Source organism: Nerophis ophidion, linkage group LG11 (assembly GCF_033978795.1).
Source record: "Nerophis ophidion isolate RoL-2023_Sa linkage group LG11, RoL_Noph_v1.0, whole genome shotgun sequence".
Classification (NCBI taxonomy): Eukaryota; Metazoa; Chordata; class Actinopteri; order Syngnathiformes; family Syngnathidae; genus Nerophis; species Nerophis ophidion.
The window spans coordinates 42526978-42542037 of record NC_084621.1 but is presented as its reverse complement, the minus strand read 5'-3'; the positions used below and the strand labels follow the sequence as shown (position 1 = coordinate 42542037).

Sequence of the window (15060 nt, the reverse complement as noted above, 5' to 3'; positions counted from 1 at the left end):
CAATCAATCAAAGCAATGGATGAAAGCAATGGATGTCGAGCGGGTCTAACATGATACTGTGAAAGTTCAATCCATAATGGATCCAACATATATATATGTGTATATATATATATATATATATATATATATATATGTGTGTATATATATATATGTATGAATATATATATATATATGTATGAATATGTATATATATATATATATATATATATATATATATATATATATATATATATATATATATATGCCTTCCGCCCGATTGTAGCTGAGATAGGCGCCAGCGCCCCCCGCGACCCCAAAAGGGAATAAGCGGTAGAAAATGGATGGATGGATATATATATATATATATATGTATATATATATATATATATATATATATATACACACACATATATATATATATATATATATATTCAAGTATATATGTGTGTATATACATAAATAATTTTGATGTCGTCACTGCTATATTTCTTTTCCGTGACACGGTCGAAAATAAACTTCAGAAACATTATATAGATTCACACTCAGATTTATTCAGAGGCACATAAAAAACAGTTGATTTTTCCAGCATTTATGTTGTTGCATGTCTGTGTTATTTTGGGCATGCCAAGATAAGATGAGTGTAACACTTTTTCTTACGTTTTTTGCGTTTCCTCACAGCCTTAAACAGAGGGAGCTCCTCTCAAAGGAAGGTGGATGTACTCAGTATCCACATACTGTAAGTACATCCACCTCGCTGTGATGTCACAACAGAGCCAGACTGCAAAACCCAGCGTATGCCAAAATGCATGAACCTTATGATTTGACATTGTTTAACACAATATCCCAACTTTCTAACACTATACATCAGAAATGACACAATTCATAATTTTCCTCCTTTAAAAATGTAACGTTTACCTCTGCAGGTAGTCGTAACACAATTTACAAGCTTTGTATTGGTTTGACCTGACTTGAGAGAAATTAGATCTGCTGCTTTGTCACACAACTCTTTCTTTGTTTTCCTACCCAGGGCTCAAACATCGCCTTATTCATCAACTGTTCCATCAGTCTGTCTACTGGGTGTCTCCTCATTTTAATCTTAGCCTTCCATTATAAGGACATCAGGGTGAGTTTCCTAGATTTCACTCTGTTTCCAATGCTGGCTTGATTTTTGTGTTGCTCATCTTCAGAGTGTGACTTGATTAAAACAATAATTCCCCACATCAACCTGTTTTCACCAAGAGGTCCACAGAGGTTCGTCTCAACACCAATTATCCTTGCTTTTTCTGCTATATATTTATATATAAATTAGTAATCCCTGGTGAAAAGCCTTAGGCATGCTGTTTGGAGATTCAACATTTTTTCCAGTCCACATTGTGTGCAAACTCAATACACAAAGTTAATCACTTGAAATTAAACAGAATAAACACTCTCTCATCGACTCCAACGTTCACAGCATGCATGTCCAATTATGTGCTTTACAAAAGAAAAATTGCAGAAGGTCACGCACCCTTGAATCAAACGGCTTACTTTGTGTGCTGTGCAGCTTCATTCTTACCTGAAATGTTTTTCAATTGTGGTCTCAAGCGTGCCTGCGATACGAGGGGGAATCCATGCACAGAGATAAGGAGGAACATTTTGTTGTGAGAGACTGGGTATGTTACAATAAATTATATTACCGTATTTTCGGACTATAAGGCGCACTTAAAATCTTTAAATTTTCTCAAAAAACGACTTATAACCCTTTGCGCCACATGCATGGAATAATTCTGGTTGTGCCTACCGACCTTGAAGTAATTTTATATGGTACATGGTGTAATGATAAGTGTGACCAGTAGATAGTAGTCACACATAAAATATATTTGTAGACTGCAATAGTAAACAACACCAAAAATTTAAATGTTCCAATGCAAATAAAAAACATTACACATGGCACTAAAAAATACTTCAGAATGTTTTAGTGTGACTTAGAAGCCAAACCGCATGATAGATTGTTGGCCCATTACAGCTACCGTAGTCAGAGATACAAGTATTACTATGGTGTGTGTATAAGGACCGCAAAATGGCACCCATTAGCAGACATATTATCTTGCGTATTGTTTAACAATATTATGCAAAACCAACTTTTCTCACTTTGTGGTACGTGCTGATATGTATTTGAGATCTGCAACAGTCCTGAACATTTGTGCACGTCCGCCACTGTAGTCTATGCCGAATTACGTTGTCGAAAAGCTTCTTCTTTTTCACTACCTTATTGTTGTGGGGCATTCACCCTCTGCTGTTGCTATTTGTAATACAAACCCCGTTTCCATATGAGTTGGGAAATTGTGTTAGATGTAAATATAAACAGAATAAAATGATTTGCAAATCCTTTTCAACCCATATTTAATTGAATGGACTACAAAGACAAAATGTTTAATGTTCAAACTCATCAAAATGTTTAATGTTCAAACTCATAAACTTAATTTTTTTTTTTTTCAAATAATAATTAACTTAGAATTTCTTGGCCGCAACTCGCGCCGAAGTAGTTGGGAAAGGGCATGTTCACTACTGTTACATCAGCTTTAACAACACTCAATAAACGTTTGGGAACTGAGGAAACTAATTGTTGTAGCTTTGAAAGTGGAATTCTTTCCCATTCTTGTTTTATGTAGAGCTTCAGTCGTTCAACAGTCCGGGGTCTCCGCTGTCGTATTTTACGCTTCATAACGGGCTACATATTTTCGATGGGAGACAGGTCTGGACTGCAGGCAGGCCAGGAAAGTACCCGCACTCTCTTTTTACAAAGCCACGCTGTTGTAACACGTGCTGAATGTGGCTTGGCATTGTCTTGCTGAAATAAGCAGGGGCGTCCATGAAAAAGACGGTGCTTATATGGCAGCATATGTTGTTCCAAAACCTGTATGTACATTTCAGCATTAATGTAGCCTTCACAGATGTGTAAGTTACCCATGCCTTGGGCACTAATGCACCCCCATACCATCACAGATGCTGGCTTTTGAACTTTGCGTCAATAACAGTCTGGATGGTTTGCTTCCACTGTTGTCTGGATGACACAATGTCGAATATTTCCAAAAACAATTTGAAATGTGGACTTGTCAGACCACAGAACACTTTTCCACTTTGCATCAGTCCATCTTCGATGATCTTGGGCCCAGAGAAGCCGGCGGCGTTTCTGGATGTTGTTGATAAATGGCTTTCGCTTTACATAGTAGAGCTTTAACTTGCACTTACAGATGTAGCGACAAACTGTATTTAGTGACAGTGGTTTTCTGAAGTGTTCCTGAGCCCATGTGGTGATATCCTTTAGAGATTGATGTCGGTTTTTAATACAGTGCCGTCTAAGGGATCAAAGGTCACGGCCATTCAATGTTGGTTTCCGGCCATGCCGCTTACGTGGAATGATTTCGCCTTATTATCTGAAACTTTTGACGATATTATGGACAGTAGATGTTGAAATCAAACTGTTTGACTATTTGCTCACGCAGTTGTGGACAAATGGGTGTACCTCGCCCCATCCTTTCTTGTGAAAGACTGAGCATTTTTTGGGAAGCTGTTTTTATACGGAATCATGGCACCCACCTGTTCCCAATTAGCCTGCACACCTGTGGGATTTTCCAAACAAGTGTTTGATGAGCAATCGTCAATTTTATCAGTATTTATTGCCACCTTTCCCAACTTCATTGTAACGTGTTGCTGGCATCAAATTTTAAAGTTAATGATTATTTGCAAAAAAAAAAAGTTTTATCAGTTTGGACATCAAATATGTTGTCTTTGTAGCATATTCAACTGAATATGGGTTGAAAATGATTTGCAAATCATTATCCATCCATCCATCCATCTTCTTCCGCTTATCCGAGGTCGGGTCGCGGGCGCAACAGCCTAAGCAGGGAAACCCAGACTTCCCTCTCCCCAACCACTTCGTCCAGCTTTTCCCGGGGGATCCCGAGGCGTTCCCAGGCTAGCCGGGAGACATAGTCTCCCCAACGTGTCCTGGGTCTTCCCCGTGGCCTCCTACCGGTTGGACGTGCCCTAAACACCTCCCTAAGGAGGCGTTCGGGTGGCATCCTGACCAGATGCCCGAACCCCCTCATCTGGCTCCTCTCGATGTGAAAGAGCAGCGGCTTTACTTTGAGTTCCTCCCGGAGGACAGAGCTTCTCACCCTATCTCCAAGGGAGAGCCCCGCCACACGGCGGAGGAAACTCATTTCGGCCGCTTGTACCCGAGATCTTATCCTTTCGGTCATGACCCAAAGCTCATGACCATAGGTGAGGATGGGAACGTAGATTGACCGGTAAATTGAGAGCTTTGCCTTCCGGCTCAGCTCCTTCTTCACCACAACGGATCGGTACAACGTCCGCATTACTGAAGACGCCGCACCAATCTCTGTCGATCTCACGATCCACTCTTCCCTCACTCGTGAACAAGACTCCTAGGTACTTGAACTCCTCCACTTGGGGCAGGGTCTCCTCCCCAACCCGGAGATGGCATTCCACCCTTTTCCGGGTGAGAACCATGGACTCGGACTTGGAGGTGCTGATTCTCATTCCGGTCGCTTCACACTCGGCTGCAAACCGATCCAGTGAGAGCTGAAGATCCCGGTCAGATGAAGCCATCAGGACCACATCATCTGCAAAAAGCAGAGACCTATTCCTGCGGTCACCAAACCGGAACCTTTCAACGCCTTGACTGCGCCTAGAAATTCTGTCCATAAAAGTTATAAACAGAATCGGGTGACAAAGGACAGCCTTGGCGGAGTCCAACCCTCACTGGAAATGTGTTCGACTTAGTGCTGAGCTTTGTCCGCAAATCATTATGTTCCGTTTATATTTACATCTAACACAATTTCCAAACTAATATGGAAACAGGGTTTGTATAAAGTACCGTAAAGTTGTAACTTGTATCTATGAAAGCGCTAAAAACTACCAGTGTAGTGCGTTTACATAATTTACCCACCAAACTTTAGTTATTAGAGAGTCCCGGTCGGACGTTTTTTCACGGATACATTTCCGCCGTTGTTGCACTAGTGAACCACGAATGAGGAGATGCTGCTTCGTTGTTGATTTAAGTAAAGTCTGAGTGTCATTAAAACAGTTAGCTCCATCTTTTGACACTTCTTCCACTCCCGTCTTTACGCGCTACACCGCTACAGCAAAGATGACGGGGAGAAGACGCTTTCGAAGGTGAGCCACGTAAATAAGACCTCCCACAAAACGGCGCATCCTGAAGCGACTGTCAGACAGTGACTTGAAGATGGTCTGTAAAACATATTCAATGCAACATTTTGACCAAAGAACCACCATTACATGTTATGTAGACCAGTGGTCCCCAACCACCGGGCTGTGGCCCGATTGGTACCGGGCCGCAGAATAATTTTTTATTCATTTTTATTTAAAAAGTAAAGTAGACCACAAGGAAGTGTTTGAATTTAGAAAAAAAACTAAAATAATATGACCCCTTTAATGCGCCCTATAATCCGGTGTGCCTTCTGTATGAAAAAAACTCTGACTAGACCCGCTCATCGGCAGTGCGCTTTGTAATCCGGTGCGCTCTATGGTCCGGAAAATACGGTAGTACTAGTATGAATGAATAATAGTTTTATAGTTTTATGCCTAGAGTTTTACAGAGTCAGATTGGACAATTGTTTTGTTGTTAAATTTCAAGGTGGTATCCTTAAACAAGTGCCTGTGTCGAGCAGGGCCAATAATCAACATGTCTGTCTTTCTAGAGTTAAGATACAAACAGTTGCTGTAGATCAATTGTTTCATTTCATTGCGACACGGCTCCAGATGACTACAATCTGGCGTGTTGGTCAGTTTTAGGAGCATGTAAAGTTGGGTGTCATTAGCATAACTGTGAAAACTAACATCACATTCGCATTTGATACAAATGCTGTGAGTATCGAAGGCAGTGCTGAGATCAAGCAGTAGCAAAATTGATAATGTATCGACATCCACAGTCACTTTTGCAAGGGACGTCTCATTAGAGTGATTTTCTCTGAAACCTGACTAAAAAGTTCATAAAGGTTGTTAGATACTAAGGCCTTGTTTACACTGCACACCAAACCTGATTGTTTTGACCTCAGTGAAACAAATCGGATATTTTTGGCATCCTAAACGCTCCAAAGTGCTTCAAATCTAAACTCTTCACATCAGATTGGGGCCACATCAGGATGAAGTCTAAACCTGATTGAATTCGATCTTTTCAAACGTGACTGCAGTATAAATGAAAATGCACCCTGAATGCTGCCTGCTTGCGACTTTTACGTCATCATTGGGCAAGCTATGTCATTCTGGTGCGCAGGAAAAGAATTGGCCTTCCAGTGGACTTGGATATGTCATCACATATGCGGTTTCGGTGTGCAAAGTATTTTGTCGGCGGCCGACTTTTCGGTGCATCACTAGTCAATAGTGCGGAATTAATGGGCTATATGTAATACATACAGGATATATATATATATATATATATATATATATATATATATATATATATGTATGTATTGTTATTTGGAATGGCGTGGCGTGGTGAGGGTTCCAGGTTCTCTCCCCGCCTCTTGCCATCCAAATCACTTCCTTTGTGTCCTTGGGCAAGACACTTCACCCACCCTTGTCCCCAGTGCCGCTCACACTGGTGAATGAATGATGGGTGGAGGTCGAGGAAAATTGTCAACCAAGCTTCTGTTAGTCTACCCCAGGGAAGCTGTGGCTACAAATGTAGCTTACCATCACCGAAGTGTGAATTTGAGCACTTTGAGTATCTAGTTGATAGAAAAGCGCTATATAAATCTAATTTATTATTTTGATCATTTACATACCATACAAGTGCAAAAAAAAAAAAAACAGTCAAGAAAGAAACTAGAGATGTCCGATATCGGACTGCTGATATTATCGTCCGATAAATGCTTTTAAATGTAATATTGGAAATTATCAGTTTTAAAATTATTGGTATCTGTTTCAAAAAGTAAAATTTACGACATTAAAACGCCGCTGTGTACACGGACGTAGGGAGAAGTACAGAGCGCCAATGAACCTTAAAGTCACTGCCTTTGCGTGCTACCCCAGTCACATAATATCTATGGCTTTTCACACACACCAGTGAATGCAAGGCATACTTGGTGAACAGCCATACAGGTCACACTGAGGGTGGCCGTATAAACAACTTTAACACTGTTACAAATATGCGCCACACTGTGAACCCACACCAAACAAGAATGGCAAACACATTTTGGGAGAACATCCGCACCGTAACACAACATAAACACAAAAGAGACAAATACCCAGAACCCATTGCAGCACTAACTCTTCCGGGACGCTGAAAAATACACCCCCCGTTAACCCCCATACCCCACCCACCTCAACCCCCTCATGCTCTCTCAGGGAGAGCATGTCCCAAATCCCAAGCTGCTGTTTTGAGGCATATTAAAAATATAATGCACTTTGTGACTTCAATAATAAACATGGCAGTGCCATGTTGGCCTTTTTTTTCCATAACTTGAGTTTATTTATTTTGGAAAACCTTGTTACATTGTTTTAATGCATCCAGCGGGGCATCACAACAAAATTAGGCATAATAATGTGTTAATTCCACGACTGTATATATCGGTATCGGTTGATATCGGTATCAGCAATTAAGAGTTGGACAATATCGGAATATCGGATATCGGCAAAAAAGCCATTATCGGACATCTCTAAAAAAAACCATACATCCTATAGAATCCATCCACCCATCCATTTTTACCGATTTTCCTTCTCGGGGTCATGGGGGGGCTGGAGCCTATCCATAAAATATTAAAAGTAAATATAACAAATCGCAAGTATAGGTATTATTCGTTTTCCGGGATTAGAAAAAAAGAATACGTAATTCTACGTTTTCTTGTGTTTCCTCAAACCAGTTCTGTATGTGGTGCCTACAGTAAAGGGTGTGGTGTGCCTAACAAAAAAACCCACCACAGTCCCTAAAATATCTTTTAATAATTGTCTTTCAGCTTTTCATTATCGACCACAATCAGGTGGACTGGCGCATTGCCATGACCAGCCACAGGGTTTTTGTCATCACGTTTGAGGTACTGGTCTGCGCTATCCATCCGGTCGGCACCTACTGGGAGGCGGGCCTTCACGGCAACTCCTCTTCCTCATCTCCGCTGTGTGATTCCGACCATCACAGTAAGACTTTGGCGAATTTGGAGCTGCTGCTGTCGGTGCTGATGTTCCTGCGCTTGTACCTGGTGCACAGAGCGGTCCTGCTGCACAGCAAGGTGCTGCTGAGCGCCTCCTACCGGAGCATCGGCTCGCTCAACAATATCAACTTCACCTTCCGCTTCGTACTCAAGGTCCTGATGAACAAGTACCCTGCACGCACGCTGCTTGTCTTCATCCTTTTCTTCTGGCTCACGGCATCTTGGATGCTGACTCTATGTGAGAAGTATGGAGCACATCTTTACATTCTAATATAGTGGCACCTCGGTTTGTACGCCAGACTTTTCATATGATACGCTTTTAGACTACAAAAAATGTAGCCCTTCCAGGTTTTTGTATTCTGTTTTAGTTATCATGGGGCTAAACTTTGTGCCTAACAAATGTTATGATTCCGCATCATTTTGCGGAATTGAGTGCACAAACACAAAATCCCATATTTTTTTTAGTGACTCAGTCTGTTATTTTCTTTATTGATTTTATTGATATATTTTTATTGAATAATCCACCTCGTGGCCAAAGAAAATTGTGAGTTACAGCACTTTGATAAAGAAGGTGAGAAACACAATTGAGTTAAAAAAATAACTTAAATCAAAGCACAAAGGCTCTCCCCTCCCCTTTTCCCTCTGCTCTAATCGTTCCAAGAGTCTTCAGTAAAGGTAATGTTCATTTATTCATTTAATTCCTCATTGTACGTATTTCGCATAATTTGTGCATGTAAGACTGTAATTATTCTCTATAAAAGGTTTTTTTTTTTTACATTTCTGGGTGCGTGATTATTTGGATTTAAAGGATTTATTCATTGCGGCATACTTCTTGAATTCTCAGCTCCAAGAAAGCATCCAAGGATGGATATTGATGGCGTATGTTTGAATTTTTCCCAAAATTGTGTTTGAGGATACTATTTGATTGATTGATTTTTTTGTAAAGTCGCTTTCAAAGTTTGTGAGTCGTTGTTTGCGTTTTATTTGGACTTTTGGTTGCTTATTTGGGCTTTTTTTTCCTGCCCCCATAATAAATCAAAGCACACTGAGCCGGTAGGTAGTTTGTCCTTTCCTGGTTATGGCACCCCCAATTAACCTGGCAGTTCCCCAAACACGCAAATGTCGCTTCTGCAACAACTTCAGAGCCCAGACCGACAAAAGTAATGAAAAAGAGTGAGACTTCGTGGGAAAAATAATCTCATTTAAAATATATATATTTAGTAATATACAGTATATTTCATAATGGGAGAAAATTAGAACTAAATGACTGCTGACCCCAGATAGAAAAAATGTTGCGTGTGCGCGTGTGTGTGTGTGCGTGCGTTTGTATGTGTCTGTTTGGGTCCATTTTGTTTTGAGCTGTTAAAAACGGCATAATATTTAGTAAACAAACATTTGCATACATCAAATAAATTGCCCAGCGTATGTTGGGTATACATTTTATTAATGTACACTTATTAAAATGCAATTAATCATGATTAATTAATAGTTAACTATGGAGAAAATGTGATTAATCTTGTTTAAATATTTTATTAGTTTGACAGCTTTGATTTCAAGTCATGTTATTTACGGTAATAGGAAAATCTCAAAACAATAACGATTAATTGTGATTAGTCTGTGTTGACTATTGACAAAATGTGACAGCCATAATTTCAATATTTATTTGAAATCATGTTATTCATTAAGAACTTCTTAAACAATAGTGGTAATCAGGATTAATTATGAGTTAACTATGGACAAAATGTAATTAATCATGATTAAATATTTTAATCGTTTGACAGCTGTAGTTTCAATATGTATTACTAGTCAGGCAATTTAATAAGAAATTCCTTACCAGTCATGATAATCGTGATTTGTTGTGGGTTAACAATTGACATAATGTAATTAATCACGATTAAATATTTTAATCATTTGACAGCCCCATATTTGATATATATTTATGGTCATGGTATTTAATGAGAACTTCCAAAACAATAGTGGTAATCAGAATTAATTATGAGTTAACTATGGACAAAATGTGATTAACCCTGATTAAATAGTTCAATTATTTGAATATATATTCAATATGTATTCAAAGTAATGCTTTTTCAAAAGACCTTCCTAAATAACCGGGATTAATTATGTGTTAACTGTGGACAAGATGTGATTAATAACAACTAAATAGTTTAACCATTTGACTGCCCTATTTTCACTGTGTATGTAAAGTCATGCTATTTCTTTCGTGACATTCCTAAGCAATAGTGATAGTTAGAGATGTCCGATAATATTGGACTGCCGATATTATCGGCCGATAAATGCTTTAAAATGCAATATCAGAAATTATCTATCACTTTCAAAATTATCGGTATCGGTTTCAAAAAGTAAAATTCATGACTTTTTAAAATGCTTCTTTGTACACTGGCGTAGGGGGAAATACAGCGCGTCAATACACCTTAAAGGCACTGCCTTTGCGTGCTAGCCCAGTCACATAATATCTATGGCTTTTCACACACACATTTTGTGAATGCAAAGCATACTTGGTCAACAGTCATACAGGTCACACTGAGGGTGGCCGTATAAACAACTTTAATACTGTTACAAAAATGCGCCACACTGTGAACCCACACTAAACAGGATTGACAAACACATTTCGGGAGAACATCCGCATCGTAACACAACCTAACACAACAGAACAAATACCCAGAACCCCTTGCAGCACTAACTCTTCTGGGACGCTACAATATACACCCCCGTTACCCCCAAGCTTCTCACCCTATCTCTAAGGGAGAGCCCCGCCACACGGCGGAGGAAACTCATTTCGGCCGCTTGTACCCGTGATCTTATCCTTTCGGTCATGACCCAAAACTCACGACCGTAGGTGAGGATGGGAACGTAGATCGACCGGTAAATTGAGAGCTTTGCCGTCCGGCTCAGCTACTTCTTCACCACAACGGATCGGTACAACGTCCGCATTACTGGAGACGCCGCACCGATCCGCCTGTCGATCTCACGATCCACTCTTTCCCCATTTTTGAACAAGACTCTCAGGGTCTCCTCCCCAACTCGGAGATGGCACTCCACCCTTTCCCGGGAGATAACCATGGACTCGGATTTGGAGGTGCTGATTCTCATTCCGGTCGCTTCACACTCGGCTGCGAACCGATCCAGTGAGAGCTGAAGATCCCGGCCAGATGAAGCCAACAGGACCACATCGTCTACAAAAAGCAGAGACCTAATCCCGCGGCCACCAAACCGGAACCCCTCAATGCCTTGACTGCGCCTAGAAATTCTGTCCATAAAAGTTGTGAACAGAATCGGTGACAAAGGTCAGCCTTGGCAGAGTCCAACCCCCACTGGAAACGTGTCCGACTCTACTGCCGGCAATGCGGACCAAGCTCTGACACTGATCGTACAGGGAGCGGACCGCCACAATAAGACAGTCCGATACCCCATACTCTCTGAGCACTCCCCACAGGACTTCCGGAGGGACACGGTCGAATGCCTTCTCTAAGTCCACAAAGTATATGTAGACTAGTTGGGCAAACTCCCAGCACCCTCAAGAAACCTGCCGAGAGTATAGAGCTGGTCCACAGTTCCACGACCAGGACGAAAACCACACTGTTCCCCCTGAATCCGAGGTTCGACTATGTGGCGTAGCCTCCTCTCCAGTGCACCTGAATAAACCTTACCGGGAAGGCTGAGGAGTGTGATCCCACGATAGTTGGAACACACCCTCCGGTCCCCTTTCTTAAAGAGAGGGACCACCACCCCGGTCTGCCAATCCAGAGGTACCACCCCCGATGTCCACGCAATACAGCAGAGTCTTGTCAACCAAGACAGCACCACAGCATCCAGGGCTTTAAGGAACTCCGGGCGGTTCTCATCCACCCCTGGGGCTTTGCCACCGAGGAGGATTTTAACTACCTCAGCAACCTCAGCCCTTGAAATAGGAAAGCCCACCACAGATATCCCAGGCACTGCTTCCTCATAGGAAGACGTGTTGGTGGGATTGAGGAGGTCTTCGAAGTATTCCTTCCACCTTTCCACAACATCCGCAGTTGAGGTCTGCAGAATACCATCCGCACCATACAAAGTGTTGACAGTGTACTGCTTCCCCTTCCTGAGGCGGCGGATGGTGGTCCAGAATTGCTTCAACGACGTCCGGAAGTCGTTTTCCGTGGCTTCCCCGAACTCCTCCCATGTCCGAGTTTTTGCCTCCGCAACCGCTGAAGCTGCACACCGTTTGGCCTGTCGGTACCTGTCCGCTGCCTCCGGAGTCCTATGAGCCAAAAGAACCCATTAGGACTCTTTCTTCAGCTTAACGGCATCCCTCACCGCCGGTGTCCACCAACGGTTTCTCGGATTACCGCCACGACAGGCACCAACCAACTTGCAGCCACAGCTCCAATCAGCTGCCTCAGCAATAGAGGTGCGGAACATGGTCCACTCGGACTCAATGTCGCGCACCTCCCTCGTGACATGTTCAAAGTTCTTCCAGAGGTGGGAATTGAAACTCTCTCCGACAGGAGACTCTGCCAGGCGTTCCCAGCAGACTCTCACAATGCGTTTGGGCCTGCCAGGTCTTTCCGGCATCCTCTCCCACCATCACAGCCGACTCACTACGAAGTGGTGATCGGTAGAAAGCTCCGCCCCTCTCTTCACCCGAGTGTCCAAAACCTGAGGCCGCAAATCCGATGACACAACTACAAAGTCGATCATGGAACTGCGGCCTAGGGTGTCCTTGTGCCAAGTGCACATATGGACACCCTTATGTTTGAACATGGTGTTTGTTATGGACAATCTGTGACGAACACAAAAGTCCATTACAAAACATTACTCGGGTTCAGATCCGGGCGTAAATTCTTCCCAATCACGCCTCTCCAGGTTTCACTGTTGTTGCCAACATGAGTGTGGAAGTCCCCAAGTAGGACAAGGGAATCACCCGGGGGAGCACTTTCCAGTACTCCCTCGAGTGTACCCAAAAGGGGTGGGTACCTCTGAACTGCTGTTTCGTGCATAAGCACAAACAACAGTCAGGACCCGTCCCCCCACCCGAAGGCGGAGGGAGGCTACCCTCTCGTCCACTAGGTTCAACTCCAACGTGCAGGGTTAGAGCCGGGGGGGGCAACAAGAATTGCCACCCCAGCCCGTCGCATCTCACTGCCGGCAACGCCAGAGTGGAAGAGAGTCCAGCCCCTCTCGAGAGAAGGGGTTCCAGAGCCTTTGCTGTGCGTCAAAGTGAGTCCGACTATATCCAGCCGGAACTTCTCCACTTTGCGCACTAGCTCAGGCTCTTTCCCCCCCAGGGAGGTGACGTTCCACGTCCCAAGAGCCAGCTTCTGTAGCTGAGGATCGGAGCGCCAAGTGCCCTGCCTTTGCCTTTCGCCTAGCTCACATCCAACCCGACCTCTATGGCCCCTGCTATGGGTGGTGAGCCCATTGGAGGGGTGACCCGAGTTGCCTCTTCAGGCTGTGCCCGGCCGAGCCCCATGGGAACAGGCCCAGCCACCAAGCAATCGCCATCAAGCCCCACCTCCGGGCCTGGCTTCAGAGGGGGGCCCCGGCGACCCGCGTCCGGGCGAGGGAAGTCCGGGTCCATGATTTGTCTTCTTCATAAAGGTGTTCGAGCTGATCTTTGTCTGATCCCTCACCTAGGACCTGTTTGTCTTGGGAGACCCTACCAGGTGGCAAAAGCTAGCTCCTAGGATCATTGGGACACGCAAACTCCTCTACCGTGATAAGGTCGCAGCTCAGAGAGGAATCGGTTGTTACGGTATCGGTAATTAAGAATTGGACAATATCGGAATATCGGATATCGGCAAAAAAGCCATTATCGGACATCTCTAATGATATTCTTGATTAATGATGAGTAAACTGGACAAAATGTGATTAATGGAGATTAAATATTTTAACATATTTTAACTTTTGACAGCTTTAATTTCCATATATATTTCCAATCTTGCTATTATTAAGGACTTCATAAACAATAGTAAGTACACCCATTTTAATATCCATAAAAAAACTGGCCGAAGCTGTACTAGTTTTTCTGGGGCCAAAGCAGTGTCCCACCTCACACACAAACCCTCCAGTAACGTTCTGTTTTGTATCTATTCATTCATTTGTTAGAGACATTTCATATTAATGAACATCTGCAACAAAACGGGTGCAAATATACCAGATTATATCACCACTGCTAAGGTTTAAAAACTGCCACAATGACATTGGATGCAATACACCAGGTTTGCATTGCAGCCAAAAGTATGTAGTAGACAAATAGTTCCATTGTAAAAATAAAATAAACTAGTAGTAGTTTATTTGTTGTAAAATGTTACATCATTTACTAACTTACGCTTTATCTCCTGCAGGCAGACACAAGGGTCGACCGATCACATGGAAACCGCTTTGTGGCTTATAGCCATCACCTTCCTCACAGTGGGCTACGGCGACGTGGCACCCCACACTCGCTGTGGCAAGTCGGTGTGTCTCTTCACTGGAGTCATGGTAACTTACTTTCATGCAAAGATGACGGGTTAATTAAAGTCACGTTGAGAGACGCCTTATCTGAGTTTCACTTTTGCTGTTTTTTTTTGTTTTTTTTGTGAGCAACCAGCTTAAGATAAGCAGCACATACAAGATGTTCCATTGCTGTTCCTCAAATATAATCTCTTATGTTACTTTATGTGCAAAATATTCCTTGTGTAAATATATTTTCTGCTGCGCTGGCCTTTACCTTGTCCTTAGTAAGTTTTGCCTGTTTTTATTTAGGCTTTGAGAGACTGAAAATTAGTTTAACTAAATATATGATAATAATTTTAAAATGCAATAAGAAAAAAAAAAGGAAGACAAATTCCCCAAATATTTGTTACTCAATGAGATATTCAACTAAATTGTTTTGGCAACCACAAGATTTAGGTCTATCTATATTGTC

General features: G+C 42.4%; 1 protein-coding gene across 1 annotated transcript in view; it reads left to right on the top strand.

Annotated features, from left to right (window-relative positions):
* The window catches only part of kcnn4 (potassium intermediate/small conductance calcium-activated channel, subfamily N, member 4), a 91860-nt gene that overhangs the window by 27974 nt on the left and 48826 nt on the right, over positions 1-15060 (top strand). The window contains exons 2-4 of the mRNA XM_061916033.1: positions 1007-1102; positions 7962-8398; positions 14498-14633. Of these exons, the coding sequence (XP_061772017.1) occupies positions 1007-1102; positions 7962-8398; positions 14498-14633 (669 nt within the window). The remainder of the gene's footprint in view (positions 1-1006; positions 1103-7961; positions 8399-14497; positions 14634-15060) is intronic.